The following is a 19,509-nucleotide window of genomic DNA, read 5'->3' on the forward strand; positions in this document are numbered from 1 at the left end:
TGTTTTCGGTCTAAGCAGCAGAGGCAATGCATATAGTTCTTAGACTTTCACATGTTTTTGAAGTTAAGTATTTCTCTGTATTTGTATTTGTGGCGTCACGTGCCACTTTTACTGCATTTGTCGTTTTGGTTTCACTTATCAGTCAAGCACCATCCCCCCTTTAATAGGAAGCGGACAGCCTGCCCGTATAAGAGCTGTGCTGAAAACTTTGCGCTGTCGTCCGTCGACTTGTTTATTGGGGGTAATCCTGCCCCCGTGTGGCCAAAAGCGATAAATACAGCTCTATCTTAAACTGGCCACTATCGCTAGTGGGTTTATCCCCACGCAAACTGAAAAGGAAAGGAAGGAAAGGAAAGGAAAGTGACATATCTTGTCATTGGAGGGAACTCACTCCAATGAAATTTGTTCTCTGCATTTAACCCACCCAAGTGACGTGCACACACACACAGCAAACCCGGGGCAGTGGGCGACCGCGTGCAGCGCCCGGGGAGCAGTGGGGTTAGGTACCTTGCTCAAGGGTACCTCAGCCATGGACACCGGGACGGGGAATCGAACCAGCGATCCACCGGTTACGGGTCCGACACCCTAACCGCTGATCCACGACTGCCCCTTCAGGTTATCCGCCTCCAGCTTTTCTTCAGTATGCAGGTACTGTTTCTGTGGCTCAGTCTGTGCAGAATGAGGAGGTTTTCTGCTATGTGCCCACTCTCCCTCTTTCTCCCCTTTGGCATTGTTGACATTTGGAGATCTCTAATTTGTTCTTTGCTGGACCCTTAAAGAGTGATCAGCCTTGTTTGGTTTGTTTGTTGCCAGCCCTCGTGCAACCATGGGAAATCCTGGATCTTCTAACATGCTGTAGCCTACATCTGTGATACGTCATTTCGCATGACGCCTTTTGACTGAGCTGCGCATTTGAGAGCTGCGCCTTCACTCATAGGAGTGTGGGTTACTAACGTAACTAACGTTTCCGACGCTCCCTGTTGGACGCACAGTGGGGTGTAAATGTAAAAGCACTAATGAACTGCCCCCGTCCTCTCATGTCTTCAAGCCTCCTGTGGTTAAGGGTTTCCTGTGTAGCGTTTAGGAGCTTTGTAAAAAGCAGCTCCTGCCGCGATCACTGGATTCCTTCCTCTAATCTTTGGAGATGCCAATTGACTCAAACGAGCGCACGGAACGGCCTGGGGGCGGTGTAAAACTCTGTCCCCCGCCGTCTCGCTGTCCATCCCACGTTACAGGCAGGACGCACACACTGGCTGACACACGTGTGTCTAATTTAGGTGGCTGTGTGGCGCTGTACCCCTGACAGCACAGCGGTTTCCGTTCGGAGGAAATGATGGAGGAGGAAAGTTTCTGACGCCTGTCCGTGTTGCTGGGACTGCCCGCAGGAAAACTGCAGATCAGTTTTCGCTTTGCGCGGCTCGCTCGTCCTCAGCATAACGCACAGAGACTGTAAAACCTGAACAATCTGAATGGATTTGGGATTAACAGGGTCTCCGACAGTGAAATGTCTCAGGACTGGAAATGCAGCTCCACGCCTGTCTGTTGCTTTTTATTATCACAACAGGTAAGGATCCCGGATTCCTTCTCATTATGGGCTCCTTTTGTAATCACTGAGGTTTTTATTAAGGACATTTCTATCTGAAATTGTGTCTTCATCATCTGCTGCTTTTAAGTTAAGTCATGATAGTGCTGCTCTGTTGTCAATATGAAGTCAGGTAGTTTGGGGAAATCTGAAATCTGAATATGAGATGATTAAAAGTATAAGAAGGGGGAAAGAGCTGTGATATGTTACACAAAGGGGTTTATGTATCTCATCTTCTGTTTATGTTTTGTTCTTCTCATGACATTCAAATGACATTATCTGAGAATGAAAAATACAGCTTTGGTTGAGCTGCCCACAGCTTAAATGTCCACAAATGGGTTTTTTTTGTTTGTTTTTTTAATAAATGGGTTGGTACAACATCAGAGAGGTTAGGAGATCAGTGCTGGAGAGATTCTCTCTTTCACCAGCATCTTGTTTTCCTTCCCCAGATAAAACATTGGCCTTGTCGCACCACCACTGCGGAGGAAATGTCAGCCTGGACCAAAAGCCTGCTGGTCACATCAATCTCACTTTACCTGTCCTTTCTACCGACACCAACAGACTCAACGTCTCGAGCCACCGGCCTGACGAAACCAAACCAGTTTCAGTTTGCACTTGGATGATAGATATTCCTCTGCGTCGGCTGGTGCTTTTAAAGCTTGTGCTGTTGGAAAGTGGTTCAAACGTATCTGTGCGCTGTGTTTGGAATGAGGAAGATCGTGTCCTGGAGAGCGGGGGTACAGCGCTGCTATCCGGCTGTGATGGAAACAAAGCCACCCTCTCTTGGACAGGAGCAGGACGCTCCTCAAATGCAGTTCAGCTGTCTTATTACGGTGAGATACGGTTACTCAATTATCCAGTTTAGTTAATCGAGTCAGTGTGGCCCACTTGTTTGCACTTGCACCCTGATCACAAGAGTTTGATCTAAATAATTTGTTGTCGTCTCAGTGAATACATGAGAAGTGTTTTCTTTTTTTTTTTTTTTTGTGGAAATTGTTGTGGTCCATTGTGTGTGAGTAAAACTGCTGAAACGTGCTGTGGAAACGTGTTGTTCAAAATGTTGTGTGAGCTGTAAATCTGCCCGTCGGAAAAATCTTATCACGCTCGCTGTGGTATGAGAGGCCTGTTGTGGTTTCCACTCTGTCTCTCCTCATCCTGTGCCTCTCTGTTTTTCTGTTTGTTCCTGGTCATCTAGTCCAGGAAGATGAGAGGAATTCCTCGGAGGACCACACCAGCCCACATTCAGACCAAGACCTTGTGAGCCGGTCTCAGACAGGAACCAGCTTTACAAGCACAGCTCCTGCCGGTCAAGAGGTGGTGAGAGGGACAGAAGAGGGCAGAGGTCGCCTCTACGAAGGTCTGAAGGAGTTGAGTTCTAAGCCGCCGTCTGCGTCTAGTCCCTCCTCTCAGGACGAGGGAGCGCTGGACCCCACCTCACCCCCGCAGGGACTCACTGTGACTGGGAGAGCCGATAGGGAAACTCTCCCTCTTCCTGAGGAAGAACCAAACAATAGAGCGGATACATCTGGAGCTGCTCACCTCACTGATGGCCCCATGCCTGCCAGAGGGAGGACACACCCCTATTTTCAGCATACATTCAGTACAGACTCACTGTTTCACACATCACACCCAATAAACACTGAGACAAACTCTGGCTACATGCTGCCTCTGGCCCAGATGGCACAGAAACATGCAACAGCCAGCAGCTCCAACACCATTCTTGGCACAGATATAAACACAAATACAGTCGCTCAGACATCTAAACTATCCATAACCACAGAAGCTCTCCTTGCTGTGTACAGCTCTAACATCCCAAGTCTCACTTCTTCTCCCCCTGAGCGACCTTCCTGGACAACGTGGAAGAGTGGTACCATCCTAATCCCGCGTGGTGGAGCTGTTAGTCGAGCGCCCCGAGACAAACTAACCCATTTCTGGAGGAACCAGAGAAGCACAGACAGACTTAACGCTGATCTGACCTCCGCCGTCACCTCCGACCCTTTAAAATCACAGACTGAACCACAGCAGGGGGGCTCAAGCAGTCCACACGCTGATACTGAGCCCACTGCAGCGTCATCATCATCATCCTCCTCCTCGCAGGGCCCCAGCAGGATTCGTTCATCCTCCACCCACATCACAGGGCCTGACACTGCTGTTGGTACTGCGGAGGCTGCTTCATTTCATCCACGCGTCAGTCGAACTGACTCATTCGCATCTGCTGCATCAGTTACAAGTCAAACCTCTGCGTTCGAGTCCTCTGATGAATTTCAAAACACAGAAACGCTTCACTCTTCGACTTCTTCCACAGAAAGTGAGACAGGCTCTCCACAAAGCAAAGAGAGCGTCACACACTCCCCGCCTCCTTACACATCCCCCCCACAGACGAGCAGAGAGGAGGCACAAACGGCAACGCGGAGGAATTTTGTTAATACATACATGACTACTAACGCCGTCTCCTCCTCGCCTGGCATCACCGAGTCTTCCTCTACACGCGGAGCCGCGCTGACGTCGGGGGATGTAGTCCAGAACGCTGCTGACACTGAAACTTATACACTGCGTCCCACTTACACGCCCTCACGCGACCACTCAACCGCAGATTCGCAGACTCCCGCTCCTCACGTATCATCCACGGCGTCCATACGCTCACCCACACCTTCACATGCACTCCAAACACTCACTATATTTTCTGACACCTCACATCTCACCCACACGTCACTGCCCGTTCCCTCCGCTGCCACTGGATCTGGACCACCCCCACAAACGTCAACGATCAAATCTTCACACACGCCTCGCACGCAAAGCCACCTGACTTTGCCGCCGTCTACTGATGTCCCACCTACGCACAAACAGTCGCACGACTATACGACTTCTGCGCAGACTCAGCTCACACTCACACCTGCTAAATCACATTATGGACATGGGGAGGTAGATGTAGAAAAAGAGGAAGAGTCTTGGCAGTGGTTTCACGGCAGCACATCTACACAAACTCCCACAGCTGGACATCCACGGCGACCTCCACCCTGGACAGTCCCAGATCCCAGTCAGAAGAACCACACAACAACCACACCTGCTCTTCCAACCTCCTTACCCACTCAGAATTCCACAACTAGTCAGAAACCCAAGTTCTACATTGTGGCAGACCAGCCTGCAGCCATCAGAGGTATTGCACATATGTGTGTGTAATTAAAAATCAGGTTGAAGTGTCTTGGCCTGCTGTAATTTAATTATTTGCTTGTTTTTTTTTTCCCCAGTGGAGTCAATTGAGCTTCTTCTGCAAATCATTGTGGAAGAGACCAGATCTGCTTTTACTCCTGGCTTGGAGGAAGACACCACTGCATGGGTGAGCAATATGAACACACACACTAAGAGGTGTAGCGTTTAGTCTTCTGTAGCTGCCACAAAGTCCTCACTCCTTTGTGTCTTTCAGGTGGAGCCGTACCTACAGAGAGCCCCGGGGTTCAACAGGCTGCTGGAAGTCTGGAGCAGGTGAGGCCTTGTGGAGCACACCTGCACTGTGGCTGAGCTGCAGTTGGCCTCAGTTTGTCCCTCTCATGTTTTAACATTAAACTCAAGTAAGAGGAGTAGACATTAAATTAAACTGCTTTTCTTCCTTCCCACTAAGCTAAATGGAGTACAGTCAGTCAGTCAGCTGGGCCATCGATATGGTCCAGGTGAAAATAACTAATAATAACAATCACAGCATGGTTGTGAAATCTGGACTAGTTATCCATGGTCCCCCCAGGATGAATCCTAATGAATCTGGTGACCCTCCAACTTCCACCTTCTCCATCTATCGATCAATTCAGAGCACTGTCCGTGGTGCTGAAGTCATAGAAGTCATAGACGGTTTCTAATTGCACCATTTCCTCTCAGACCCACCCTTCTGTCAGTCTCAAGCAGTGAAAGAATAGACCCTCAAAATGATGTATTCATCCTTATAGCATTTAAACCTGAATTATAATCGCATTATAATATCAATAATTATGCTGGGGGTAGTGGGTGTGAGGATTAGAGCGCTCCCATTGGGCATTTCTCCTGTTAAAAATTGATGAATAACCAATTGATAACATAATGTAACGTTGTACCTTGGTTAGCTTTTAGCATTTGGCTCAAGGCGCTAATGTTCAGCATGTTCAGTCTGAGAGCCACTAGCATGGCTGTAGACTCTTAATATTGTCATGAAACAAGCAAAATATTAATGCATTATTTTGTTACGTGTTGTGCAGTGAGACATATCATTTCATCATATCAGTCATATCCAGATTTTTGGATTAGGACAAAAAGGCAGATATTGGAAAATACAGTAAAAATATTTTTCTTGTCTTCTTTGCGTCTTTTTGGACGTACCCTCAGAACATCAGTAAGTATTGTTGTGCCCATGACGGGCACACGGGTGAATGTGCTGTTCTGCTGTTGTTCCAGTGGCCATGCGGTGCAGAGCCTGGTGGAGTTTAAAACCAGGGGAGCTCTGCAGTGGCTCAGCAGGACTGGACCCGCATCACTGTTGGAACGAACAGGACTAGCTCAGGCTGTCCGCGAGGGGAGAAGGTTCAGATCGTCCAAGATCACTAACATCACTCTAGGAGGTACACCCGGGTCGAGATGTCACATAGAGAACTAAAGATAACTAACTTTTGAGGTCCCCTGGCTGTCTGTTGGTTTAAAGCGAGTTCAGTCGCAAGTTGTGCTTCATCTCTTTGCCCTCATTTCCTGAGAGTGGTCAGCCACTGCTGCTTTATTTACCTGTATGGAGGATTCCATTCCTAACTCACTTACTTAATTAACCCAATTCCAGGCGGACTCATATAAACATTCTAACTTAGTTAGATTGACTCAGTTAAGCTCACAATCCAGTTATGAGAAATCTGATTAAAGCACCCCCCCTTAATGAAATATTAAACTTGGTACTAAGGCATGTGATCATCCCACACTTCTTTCACTTTTGGTGTTTGCCATCACAAATTAATAAAGGCCCAGTGGCTGTGGCTGAATTTTATTCCTCTGTCGCATTGTTGTCTGGGAAGGAAAACCACAAATGGGTCGCACTGTTGCACTGGGTGTCATTATGCAGAACATGACCATTACACTTTATACTGAGTCAGTTCCACGTACGCTGCCCTGCTGCTGTGAATGCTCACCAGGGCATCAAATTTGTACTAATCCACACCTGAAAATAGTCCCCACCAAATATACTTTTTACTCCTGTCTGGCAAACATCTGCTAAAAACTGGTGTGCCCAGCTATTTTTGAGCATTGCCTTCTCTTTTTTTTTTTAAAAAAACAACAACAACAACTACAACTACAAATTATGAAGATTTACATCAGTAGATACACCATACTGAAACAGGCCTGGGAGTGAGCGCCACAGAGACTCAACAGCAAAGATTCTCTATAACAAAAGATGACCCATTCCAAGCTGTGCTGATGGTACGAGATGGTATCAAATACGCTGGTTATTGCTTGTCCGCGTCAAACCAATGCAACACTACATACCGTTTATTTACTGTTTATGCCTCTTGTTTTTATCTTGTAACTTAATATGCTCGCTGCCGATCTCGTCATCTGTTGAGAGCGTGTTGCTGAGGCACAGACGAGTCTCGAACAAAGTCAGTTTTCTCATGACATGTGGCTTGTGAGAAGAGAATCAGTCAGAATCTGTGCTCACGTTCCCTTCCCCCACTGGACTCAGGACCTGCTGCTGGTCTAGTGCAACAGTGGCAGAACCCACGTGACACTGATGCAGGAAATGCCTTGTCAGTGAGCTGTCTCGTTTTGCAGCGTTGTGGGTTTTTTTTTTATGTATCTGTTTATTGATTGATAATAAAAGTGTGGAATAACAGCAGCCTCGTCCTCAAACGCGTCTTCCCACCAGGCCTGCAGGGTGATGTGTGTGACTGGTTACTGCAGTGCCAAGCAGGCTACAAGTGTGTGTCCCAGCCTGGCACATCAAACTACAGCTGCTCTTCTGTCTGCCACTCTGACTACTGCCACCAACATGGCATCTGCACACACCACCCGGGACAGCTTCCAGTTTGCCAGTAAGAACACACAGAGGCACGCATGCTCGGTCACTAATTTTGTATCTACCCCCCCCCCCCCATCCAAGAAGGTTTTGTGCATGTATGCGACTTTTTGTTTTGTGTATTAGCTGCCTTGTAGGAGAGGACTTCTGGTACATGGGTCAGAGGTGTGACGTGAGGATGACTCGAGGGCGACTTGTGGCCGCATGTCTTGCCATCCTACTCGTCGTGGTGACAGTCATTGGAGTTTTGGCGTTTGTGGCAGTGCGACGCTACCGAGCCGTCCTGATCCAGGCCAAAGTAGATCAGACACGGAGCAGGTACGTCCCGACTCAGTGATGTGCACTCGTAAAATTACTGCTCACAACATAAATCCTGCAACACGATTAATACATACCATGCACAGTAATAGTATGTGCAGGGTTTCTGCAGGCTTCATCTTGTTAAATCTAAGACTTTTTAAGACCTTTTAAATACCACATCAAATGCAATTAAATGCCTGTCATTCAATGCCTGTAAATACTCTGTACTTGAAACATGACGTATGACATACATGGCAATAACACAATAGAAACCTTGGGACAGATAATGTGTTGTTATCCGGAAAGGGAAACCCAGGCACTGAGATGGGCTCAACTGCATTTACAGTAATTGTAATTACAGTGATGTCCACTAGGTGTCATAGTCTGGCTGTAGAACTACACACTGAAGACAAAGGCTGTGTTGTAGTCCTTCGGCAAACATTCTGGCTGAATCCAAATGCTCGCCATCCAGACCTTGTGAACATCAGTCATATGTATCGTGACGCATTCACTGCCGTGTAAGGAGAGTGAAAGAGAATGAAAAAATGTGTTGGTAGACTGGACTTCAGACCTCACCAGCTTCCATGATGGATCAAGATTTTTGTTACACACCTCAAAGTATGTTTCCAAACTGCTATCAAAGGTAGTCATACTTTGGAAATGTGTCACTGCATTAGTAAACAACAAATATGAATATTGTGGCTTGTAAGCTGAATATACTGTGAACTGTGTGTAAATGAAAATCAGCTTGAGGCTTTTTGGATCGAGGATGTGGGCAGCCAGTGCAGACACTGGGATTTATTTAGCCTCTTAAAGTTGCACTCGGCAAGACGTTTTTGCCGTCTGAACCTAAAACTGCAGAGCGGAACAACAAGGCAGAGGTGTTTATCCACCTTAACGAGACATGGTCAGTTCATCCTGTTGCTGAGATTAACTTGGACTCAGACAGAGAAAGTCCAGACAGGAAGTGTAAGTCTGAAGTTAAGCCTTTAATCCACAGTGTCTCTGTGAACCTGCAGAGCGGGACTTTAACATATTAATGAACATTCATCATATTCCAGCCTTTGCCAAACAAGTTCCCCCAATGTTGACACAGCCTTTCAGCGCCAGATAAATCGCTGTGCATTTCACGGTATGCTGGAGTTTTTAAATCTGGAGCCTGCAGGGACTCTCCTGCACCGGCGCACCAGTAGCGACGTCTTTTGCATCAGGCAGCAGGGCTTGGTTTGCCAAAGCTGGAAGAGGGATGAACGACAGGGTCGGTTACAGCACATGCGTCGTGTGTCACAGAGCCTACAGTGTTTGTGTAATCACTCTCAGTGAAAGTTCTGCACTGTGGGTTTAGCAGCGCTGAGCGAAGAGGAAGTTGGACTCTGAGCTTTACTTTCTCCAGCAGGCTCAGTCAGCAGAAGTGCGTAGATCCATTTCACATGACATGTCATCAAGAAATTGCCAGACATTATGTTAAGTTTTGCTTGATTTTTGCAAACAAATGTGAAAAATCTTCACTTGAATAAACTGAAGCGGGTCAGTTTCCTGTGAACGTTTCACCTCACACTGGGATTTGGTGTGTGTGTGTGTGTGTGTGTGTGTGTGTGTGTGTGTGTGTGTGTGTGTGTGTGTGTGCAGCTATCGCAGGTTCAACCATTTTGATGAGCTGTCAGGACGGTTCTGGTTGCGTTCGTGGGCAGGATCAGCAGACTCGCTAGACAATCCTGCCTTTACACGCTCCGATGAGTTACTGCACCTGCGGGCGCTCGACCGCCCTTGCTGTTACCATGACGACACGCTGTCACTTGCTTCAACTTGCCCCAGCCACGGAGCCCGCATCAACACAATCTACCCCCACAGGTAAGATTACACAAGGACGGTTAAGTGTTCGAGGTATTGACTGTCTGCCTGTCCTCCTCCTCCACCTGTCTGTCAGCCATCAGGTGAAATTCACATATCATCAGCATGCGTGCAATGTACGTGTGCGCACCGTGCAAAGCAACATCAGATTTAAATGATGACCAATTAAGGAAGTAACGATCAAGCAAGAACAAATTTGCCCGGTGCTTCAAAAGCCCGGTCCAGCTCTGAGCCTGCTTCTGGTAAGCAGAACGAGATGTCTGTGGAAACGACCTGGATTTGAAGAGATGGGTCCTTGGTAGACCCTTTCCCTGCTGCACACATGCCCAGCTCCACGCTGGCATGAACGCAACATACAGCGTAGTGGCTGCGGTGCACCACAGCTCTCCTCTGATGCAACTGTTTGTGGTTTATAAAGAATACTTTGAAGGCAAGTGGATTTCCAGTTAAGTTCTAGAGAATTTAGACGCACAACCTTTACATGACTTTTTTCATAACGTCTATGAATGTATAAGAAAGCCTACAACCTGCCACTTGGGCACAGCAGGACAAGCTGGAAACACAACGTTGACGTTTTAGCACACTGTATTAATTAATTAAATTATTGGCACATAAGTGGCTTAGTTATGTTTCTGCCCAAGTGACAAATAACTTGTTGATTCCTTTTAGCTCTGTTGTAGTGTCCTCTAACCCCCGAGGGAAATATTTGTTTTTTGGGTCTTTTTTAGCTGCTTAATGCTTCACTAGTTTTATCAGCCGGTTGCTTTCTCTTTCTGCTGTTTAGGGCTGGGCAGGTGGTGGTTTATCTGAGCTTCTTTTTTCTAAACAGCTTCCTGCATCTTGACGTGACCCTGATGAAAGTGATAGACCAGTAAAACCAACCTCACCATCCGCTCTCAGAATAATCATTTTCATTGTTACTTTGTTACTTGTTACTCTGTTTAGCAAAAGCAAGCAAGCGAGTGAAGAGGTAAAGCAAATAACTCCTTGACTCTGTATTCCCTGTAGCTCTCAGTATGCGTGGAGGGGAAGCGAGATGAGCATGGGGGATGGCGTGTTGGATTCAGGTAAGGCCAGTGACCTTTCCGTCTGTAGCTGGCCTGTGGAACCCATTCAGTGGACCCCCTTCCCACTCCTGCAGCAACTGGCCTCTCGCAGGACGCCCACAGTGAGTGTCTGACAGTGTGTGTGTGTGTGTGTGAGGGGGAGTGAGAGAGGAAGCTGTACATCTGGTGTGCATTATATGAATATGTGTTGTTCCCCTGTGAAACCAGGTGAGGGTGTCCAGGCCTCGGTCCTACTGTGAGGGCATGGAGCTGGTAGATCTGGGGAAGAGCTGGACTGCTTGACAAACACAGAAGTGAATCAAGTGTGTTCTCGCACTGGTATCTGCAGCTCGTCTTTGCATTGTGAACGTGTTTTTTGTGTTGTTGATTGGAAAGAAAAGCCTGTAAAACAGTAAGTGTAAATGTATATATTACTGTATATTTTTTGTTAAATATGTTGCTACGTTGTCCGGTTTGAATTTTCTGTTTCTGTTATAAGCTCACTCTGACAGGATGCAGGATATGCTGTAAAGACAGAGAAACAAAGAGGCTGCCTAAAATGTCTGTGGCGTCTTACATAATGCTTTAATAAACCTAAGTCTTACTCAGGGCAAAGACAAATGCAGTGTTTGTGCATTTAAACATACTGAGCTTTCCACTCCACAAGAGGTCAGTTTATTTGTGAAACACAAATTAAGACAGAGAAATTTAAAAAGATGAAAACAATAAATACAAGATAGGTCAAGGTGAAGGATATGGATGGAGGTCGAAGCAGAGGATTAATCTGACATGCTAAGATTGATACCACTCTCATGTCTGTTAAGTGAATTCGAACTACGACCAGCAAATAAGCTGGAAACTGCGGGAAAGATGACAAAAGTCCACCTACTAATTTGTCAGCTTCAGAGCAGCAACACAGCATGCGACATAAACATATTTAACCTGCATTTGAAGGCAGTCAAAGTTGGAGCAAGTTTTATAAAACATTATAACAAAGTGTTAATGTCAGCCAGGTGGGAAAAGTCTTTCTTTGGAGGTTTATTAACATACACATAGCACCATTTAAAGTATGAATATTCTAATAAAAACAACACTTACAGGTCCAGACATTTGAATGCACCCACTGCTCTGAGTTGACTGATTCTGATAGAAAAGGAAAGTAACGAGTTGACATTTCAGTCTGACATCAGGCAAATACAATACACAGAATTCAAGAAAAACAATTAGCGACCAACTCCATTCTTTTCCTATGAATTCAGCAGGGTAATTGCCCGAGGGATTATTTATTTCTTATACTTCCAAACTATCTTCCGAAAGCCCCACGTCTGCAGGGAAGCCAAAAGCCTCAAGTTGTGATCGCTACATAACTTTGTTAATCACAGATTTGTTTAAGAATTTGCACAGTACAAGCACACAATCACCTAAGTTGTGTCTCACATTAAGTTTTGAGACTTTATCAAGAAGAAGAAGAATAAGCTTTTATTGACAGTATATATATTTTTACATACACACACTGAATTCGTCTTCTGCATTTGACCCATCCTTAGATGAACACACACATGCAACACCCGGCAAATTACATGCAGTGAAACACACACAGGAGCAGTGGGCAGCATCAAGCGCCCGGGGAGCATATTGGGGGGTTAAGTGCCTTGCTCAAGGGCACATCAGCCGGCTAATGGAGGGGGGGTGGCATTTTTCACATTAATCACTCCACCACACCCAAATTTTTCCTGCTCGTCCGGTGGGGGAATCGCACCGGTGACCCTCCGATCACAAGCCGCTTCTCCACCCTCTAGGCCACGGCTGCCCCCGTGGCCTAAAAAGAAGGACCCAAAAAGAAGAGCCGTGGCTCAGCCTCTGTGGTGCACAGCAATCAAATCCATGTTTACTCTCTGGGAATAGTTAACAGACAACAGATTACCTGAGAGGCCTCATATGGTTAAAGATGTGTTCACTTTTTTCTTTTGTCCTTGTCAGTTTGAAGAAGAATTTTTTTGGGGGGTGGGCAAGAGGGCCTGTCTGAAAATTGGTTTCTCCTATAATATTAGATTTCAAATAGTATTTCGCATACCTTTTTCCTCTCTGACTCACTCGAGCGCAGACACACAAGCCACACCTTCTCTTAATGCTCTCCACGAAACCCAGCTGGAATGTGACTGGGAAGTGAAACGGGCAAATATGTACACCAACCTTACACTGCAATCCTATAATTGTCCCTATCCTGGGAAAAGGAAAAAGGGAGTGACCGATTCAGGGAGAGAGGAAATGAAGGAAGAGAGGGAGTGTGTGTTTGAAGGAGAGAGAGCGCGAGAGACAGGGAGAGGGCAGAGTGAGAAGTGGACAGAGGCTACCTGCTAGCTTCTTCCATTTACGGTCTTAGTCAGAGCCGAGAGCCAAGGCCGTGAGTTTTCACTGACTGTGTGAGTGAGCAATGCGGGGAAGCGCGTACATGTGTGTGTGTGTTGTAATGCATGCATGAGTCACGCACACCACCGAGTTTTGAAATGGCTTGAGGGTGGCATGAGTGCTCAGAGGAAACATTGAGAAACTTCTGCCAGGGAGGAGTTACTGAGTACAAAGTTTAAAAGGCAATAGAGAAAACAAATGAAATAATAATGTTGGTGTTATCTCCTTTTCTCGATATAAACCAGTGGGTGCTGTGTGAGGGGATGCAGAAATCAAAGCGAAAAGTGACAAGTTTAAAAAGCAGCACACACATTCTCACACATGCACATACACAGCCTTAAAAAGAGAGATTCATTCATTTCCTCAGACTGGTCACATGACCTGAGCGGCGCATTCTTCCCCCCATGTGACCAGCTCCAATATCTCCTTATATGGACGTCATCCAAAGGAACTCTTAAAGGGATGGTTGTCCTGCCCTGGGTCTATACTTGGTGTGTGTGTGTGTGTGTGTGTGTGTGTGTGTGTTTAGTGTCTGTCTAGAGTAGGATAATACCAGTCTGAAAAGCCAATTCCCTGATCAGCTCTCTCCTCTGTGTTGCTCCTAGCTGCTCCATACCCAATGACATATGGGGGGGTTTGTGTTTGTAGGCCTGTGTGGTCACTTCCTGCGTGCATTTGCAGAAGTGAAAAGTGCTATGAAGCCTACTTCCTGTCTCCTTTGGTGAGCCGGCTCTCATATAACCTTATTAGGAACACATGGAGTCAGTGAGAATTCCTAGTGTAAGTTTATGACTCTTTGTCCGGTGCCCTTATTGAGTTAAAACAGCACCCAGACCAACCCACTTAGTCTCTTGGTCAACTTATAAGATGTGCTTCGCCAAAGGATCTCCAAATGTGTTATCATATAATAAGTATGATGTGTCAAACAACGCGTTCCCTTGTTTGACACATTTAGGTGTGTCCCTGTGCAGGTGTGTGCACGCGTATGCAAATGAGCCGCATTCCTGAATAATGATTTCGTAACAGGCCTCGCCGTTGCATTTTGACACCAAATATAGATATGTTCTGCAAATGACACACCTGTCTATTACATCTCAATGACACAAGCAAGGCTAATCTGCTCCCTCCACTCACTTAAACATTACCAGCAAAGTGATGAGAGATAACAGATTTACAGCTTCCTGAGTGTTTGTTGTAAACATACCCCGTCTTGACCACATGTCACTCTGCTCTGCATGGGTGTGTGTGGCGTTTGTGACGCACTGGTATGCCAGGGCTCGCGTGTCAGTCGTGGTGTTAACAGTGCTGTCAGTGACCCTGAGACCCTCCATGTCTGGGCACTACTAACCACAAGCATCTGCCAAGAGTGGGGGAATTAGCACGGTCTTCAGTGCAGCTCTGCTGCATTCTCTAATGTCCTCCACTCGAATTAGATGAATAATGAATCTGTTCATCTGTGTTCTGCATAACATTTTCCTCCAATGCACAAAGACAGAGCAGAGGATAACAGCATGGGGAAAATTAACCGAATGTGGTTTGGAGATTGTGCAGCCAGGAAATGCAGACTCCTTCCCAATGTGGACGACTTAAACTACAATAATACAGACTGAATAACATCAAAATATGCTCAGAGAATAGTACAGAGTACATAACTCACTTTGTAACACAGACACTGCTGGGTGTTTTGTTGTTGCCCACCTCTGTATCACACGTTCCCATCATTCCCATTGCGACCACAGGGGTGATGATGGAGGAAAACATTTAAAAATATATGCTTTATTAAACACTGAACGGCCCCTGACTGATAGTATTGATAGTAAATAGGTTAGTTTTCATGTCGCTTGTCGCCTCTTCCTTGTCAGAGCGCAGAACCGTTTCTGCATGCGCCACACCCAGTGGATGCGGCAGAACCAATCAGAGGGCGCCGTGCGGAAAGTTCTCCTTTTATGGAGTGGGGCTGCAGCACGAGCTCTGATAAAATCCTGCAACTTATTGGCCTCCATTGCAGTCAAGTCCTGACACTAAATCCTACCGGAGTGTAGCGCTCAGTCACAGTCCTCGTAAGCCGAGAACCCTCCCTCACACAGGTAAGACCCACTGCGGAATGAAGACCTACGTTTCTCTTTCTGCTTAAAAGTGCCTTTCTTTAATGTTTACACGTAATGCGTAAACCGCCGAAAATGAATTTAGTCCGACGGTTAAGTCACAGCGGTTTTGCTTTGTGACTTGCCTCGAGTTGAAGCAGCCGTTTGGACTGTTAACTTGATTTCTCTCGGTCACGTTTTCCGATATTCGTTGTTCATCCGTGACATTTTCTTTTGCCCAGACGCCCGGCCGTCATGGCTTCGGGGGGGTGCTCCCAATAACGTTAACGGTTAAGTGTTGGCATGCTTTGGCTGGATAGTGTGAAATAAGCAGGCTTCTCCATGCTGTCACCTCGTTTACCAAATCTGACTGCGTTAAACAGCTTGACCTTCTCGCTTACATGTAAGCATCTGCTTTGGCACAGTCTGCCGTCTCCGATTTCACTCACAGACAGATGCTGACAGATTAGACGGATTTAATTTTAAAAGCCTTGTACTTAAATTGCAGGTAGGCGTGCATTGATCTTAAAAGACTGCTGTGACCTTACAAGTTAATCGATAATCATATTAACGGTAAATCTAACGAACGTGAGGCAGAAGTTGGCGTTTTTCCTCCCCGCCTAACCTTGTAACTGTGGTGGTCACGACATAACTGTACACCTGATGAGTGACATGACGACGGGGGGATGGAAGTTGATTCACCCCTGCTGTTAAAACTGCGTTCTCACAGTAAACGTTGGCGATATGTGGATGGTTAACTCAGTCACGATGATCCCGTCAAAGGGAGTGGCCGGCTGTCGGTGTCATTTGAGGTTTAACGACACACGGGGCGGCTTCACGGGCCGGGCTGCCGCCGTCGTCTCTAAGCTGCTCTCACTTTTGCCTTATATGGCCATGGCCAGACCGAGGGAGAAACCGCCTTTGTTTCTCAGCTCTGTATTTGGACTGAATCCCGCGCCACTGCGACATCCAGCGTCCAGTCTCTATAATGACAAGGCTTCAGCCCGGTTGATGTTTGCCAGATGTAACTAATGACTGTCACAGAGCATCCGTTTTAAACGCGCCCCCCCCCCCACTCACACTTTTCATCCCTCCCCTCCCTCTTTATCCAGAAAATGGAAGACGAAATTGCAGCCCTCGTTGTTGACAACGGATCCGGCATGTGCAAAGCTGGCTTTGCAGGAGATGATGCTCCACGTGCTGTGTTCCCTTCTATTGTTGGACGTCCCAGGCATCAGGTAGAGTTTTATCATAATGTTGTAAAGATCATTAAAATGCAATTAAGACATATTGTAGATAAATAAAATACTTTTTTAAAACAAATTGTCTTCCTGTTTGCTTTCTAGGGTGTGATGGTTGGTATGGGCCAGAAAGACAGCTATGTTGGTGATGAGGCACAGAGCAAAAGAGGAATCCTGACCCTGAAGTACCCCATTGAGCACGGTATCGTCACCAACTGGGACGACATGGAGAAGATCTGGCATCACACCTTCTACAATGAGCTGAGAGTTGCCCCTGAGGAGCACCCAGTCCTGCTCACTGAGGCCCCCCTGAACCCCAAGGCCAACAGGGAAAAGATGACCCAGGTAACATGAGTTGACGCACATTTTTCTGTCATTAAACCTACTTGGCTCATTCGCAGGGTCGTGCAGCGGGAACATATGTTGCCACTCAGGCATTTCTTCTTCTTCTGCTCAATCTGTCCATTTCCCCCTGCTCCCTCGACCTCCAGGGTTCCTCTGTCCTGTGCTGATCTTTTCATCTCTGCGGATGCTTCAGGTTTCTATCTCTCTGCACTGTGATGCATCAGGAATGACTTATTCCAGCATGGTCACTGTTTTTAGACTTGCTAAAGTAGATGACGGCCATCTAACTACACTGATGACTGCATGATGCAACAGAGCAGATTGCTGCACTTTCCTTGTACAGTCAACATGAGCAAACTAAAATGTATGGGGTGTTTTTTTTATGGTTCATACTCATTAAAACAGGCCAGTGTGCTGCACTCTTCTTGATCTGACTGTATTGTACTAACCCATAGTAGCTTACTTTGTGTCACTTTGACTCACTGATACAATGACTCATCACCTCATCTCCTTTCTCCTTCAGATCATGTTTGAGACCTTCAACACCCCTGCCATGTATGTGGCCATCCAGGCTGTGCTGTCCCTGTACGCCTCTGGTCGTACCACTGGTATTGTCATGGACTCTGGTGATGGTGTGACCCACACAGTGCCCATCTATGAAGGCTACGCCCTGCCCCACGCCATCCTCAGGTTGGACCTGGCTGGCAGGGACCTCACAGACTACCTCATGAAGATTCTTACTGAGAGGGGTTACAGCTTCACCACCACAGGTTAGCACACAATCAAGGAATCCAAAGCAAGCTAGTATTTAAAGATGGAGAAATTATTAAATGGGGCGGTAGAAGGGGACTGAACATGATTTTAAAATGTCCTTATTTTGTCCTACAGCTGAGCGTGAAATCGTGCGTGACATTAAGGAGAAGCTGTGTTACGTTGCACTGGACTTTGAGCAGGAAATGGGCACTGCTGCTTCCTCTTCATCCCTGGAGAAGAGCTACGAGCTGCCTGACGGACAGGTCATCACCATCGGAAATGAGAGGTTCCGTTGCCCCGAGGCCCTCTTCCAGCCCTCTTTCCTTGGTAAGTTAAGAAAAGCAAAGGGGTTGTAGCAGCAAAGATGAGACGAAAGAGTTGTTTTTCTAAAATATTTATGAACAAAATCCTAAATTCCTCTTAACACCCTCTCTTAACAGGTATGGAGTCTTGCGGTATCCATGAAACCACCTTCAACAGCATCATGAAGTGCGACGTGGACATCCGTAAGGACCTGTATGCCAACACTGTCCTGTCTGGAGGTACCACCATGTACCCTGGCATCGCTGACCGTATGCAGAAGGAAATCACTGCCCTGGCACCCACCACCATGAAGATCAAGGTAAAACATCTTCATTGCTCAGACTCATATCCTCCCTGAGGCAATGATGGAACAAATGTTCTAGAAAGCTCGTTACCTCTACTGCCACACAGTGGACAAACATGGTTAATGCTGTATTCTGTTCCAGTTGCTTGTCATTCAATTTTTGTTACATTTAATTGTAGACTTGAAATACTTGCAGGATCTGGGTGCAACAGATGTTGATTTACTTCAAAATTTTCACTTTTTTTATCTTGCTCCCTGCAGATCATTGCTCCTCCAGAGAGGAAGTACTCTGTATGGATTGGAGGCTCCATCCTGGCCTCCCTGTCCACCTTCCAGCAGATGTGGATCAGCAAGCAGGAGTACGATGAGTCTGGCCCCAGCATTGTCCACAGGAAGTGCTTCTAAACAGACTGTCAGTCCCCTCCCCCAAAACACACACTGCTAAAAACCCAAACGACTGGCTCTGCATACATGCCTACACCAACACACTGGTGTATGCTGAGCCCACAACACCACTTCCCATTTCCCTCATCACTATGGCTATGGCACCATGCCCCCTGATGGGGGGAAAACTCTGCAGGAAGTACAGAGCGTGTCCAAGGCGGTGTGAATGTGTGAGGAACATGATGTCCATTGTCGTGTTTGTGTAGGTCATTCCAGATGTGTTTGTTCACCACCTTATTTGCCTCTATGAAGGTTTATTCTCTGGTGGGCCCACTGCCCAACAGACCTGTAGTATTGCTTAATATGTAAATTATGTAATCTGAAACTTGTTTTGTTTTTGTACTTTCAGCCTTAATACGATACTTGGTCCAGTTTGTTTTTGTCATTATGCAAAAGACAAAGCTTCTACCTTGTAAGAAGGATCGTGCATGGGGCTTCAAGCCTCTGGTGTACAAAACAACCCAATAAAAGCGCACGTCTGAGAATCTTGTGCGTCTGCTTGGTCTTCATTCCTTCATTCTCAGAACACACAAATGCATGGTAACATATATATTTTATTTTTCCCACGAAAACAATGAACACAGTGTACATCCCAACCAACACAAAGTTGACACATACAGTGGACTACATGCAAAACAACAGAAGGATTTACTGTATACTGTTACAGTAAAAAAAAAAAAAAAAACAGCCATGCTGCATCCTCTCTTCTGTTTTGGTCTGGCCACAGCACCTCATCCACATCACAAGCAGTGGGGGCAATAAGATAAGATAATCCTTTATTAGTCCCATAACTAGGAAATTACAGTGTTAACAGCAGCAAACAGGATA

At 46.4% G+C, this 19,509-nt stretch overlaps 2 protein-coding genes across 2 annotated transcripts; both read left to right on the forward strand.

Moving 5' to 3' along the window:
* The first annotated feature begins 1,073 nt into the window (after positions 1-1,073).
* si:ch211-14k19.8 (mucin-5AC) lies at positions 1,074-11,419 on the forward strand. Its single transcript, XM_046371297.1, has 11 exons — positions 1,074-1,564; positions 2,032-2,415; positions 2,778-4,739; positions 4,831-4,919; positions 5,007-5,065; positions 6,002-6,165; positions 7,452-7,617; positions 7,728-7,919; positions 9,531-9,752; positions 10,761-10,920; positions 11,027-11,419. The coding sequence occupies exons 1-11, from the start codon at positions 1,522-1,524 to the stop codon at positions 11,099-11,101; spliced, it is 3,516 nt and encodes a 1,171-aa protein (XP_046227253.1). The 5' UTR covers positions 1,074-1,521; the 3' UTR covers positions 11,102-11,419.
* Positions 11,420-15,140: 3,721 nt separating this feature from the next.
* Positions 15,141-19,166, forward strand: actb1 (actin, beta 1). Its single transcript, XM_046371311.1, has 7 exons — positions 15,141-15,294; positions 16,404-16,529; positions 16,638-16,877; positions 17,401-17,647; positions 17,766-17,957; positions 18,071-18,252; positions 18,499-19,166. Exons 2-7 carry the CDS (start codon positions 16,407-16,409, stop codon positions 18,640-18,642), a joined length of 1,128 nt encoding a protein of 375 aa, XP_046227267.1. The 5' UTR covers positions 15,141-15,294; positions 16,404-16,406; the 3' UTR covers positions 18,643-19,166.
* Positions 19,167-19,509: the final 343 nt, after the last annotated feature.

Source organism: Scatophagus argus, chromosome 2 (assembly GCF_020382885.2).
Source record: "Scatophagus argus isolate fScaArg1 chromosome 2, fScaArg1.pri, whole genome shotgun sequence".
Classification (NCBI taxonomy): domain Eukaryota; kingdom Metazoa; phylum Chordata; class Actinopteri; family Scatophagidae; genus Scatophagus; species Scatophagus argus.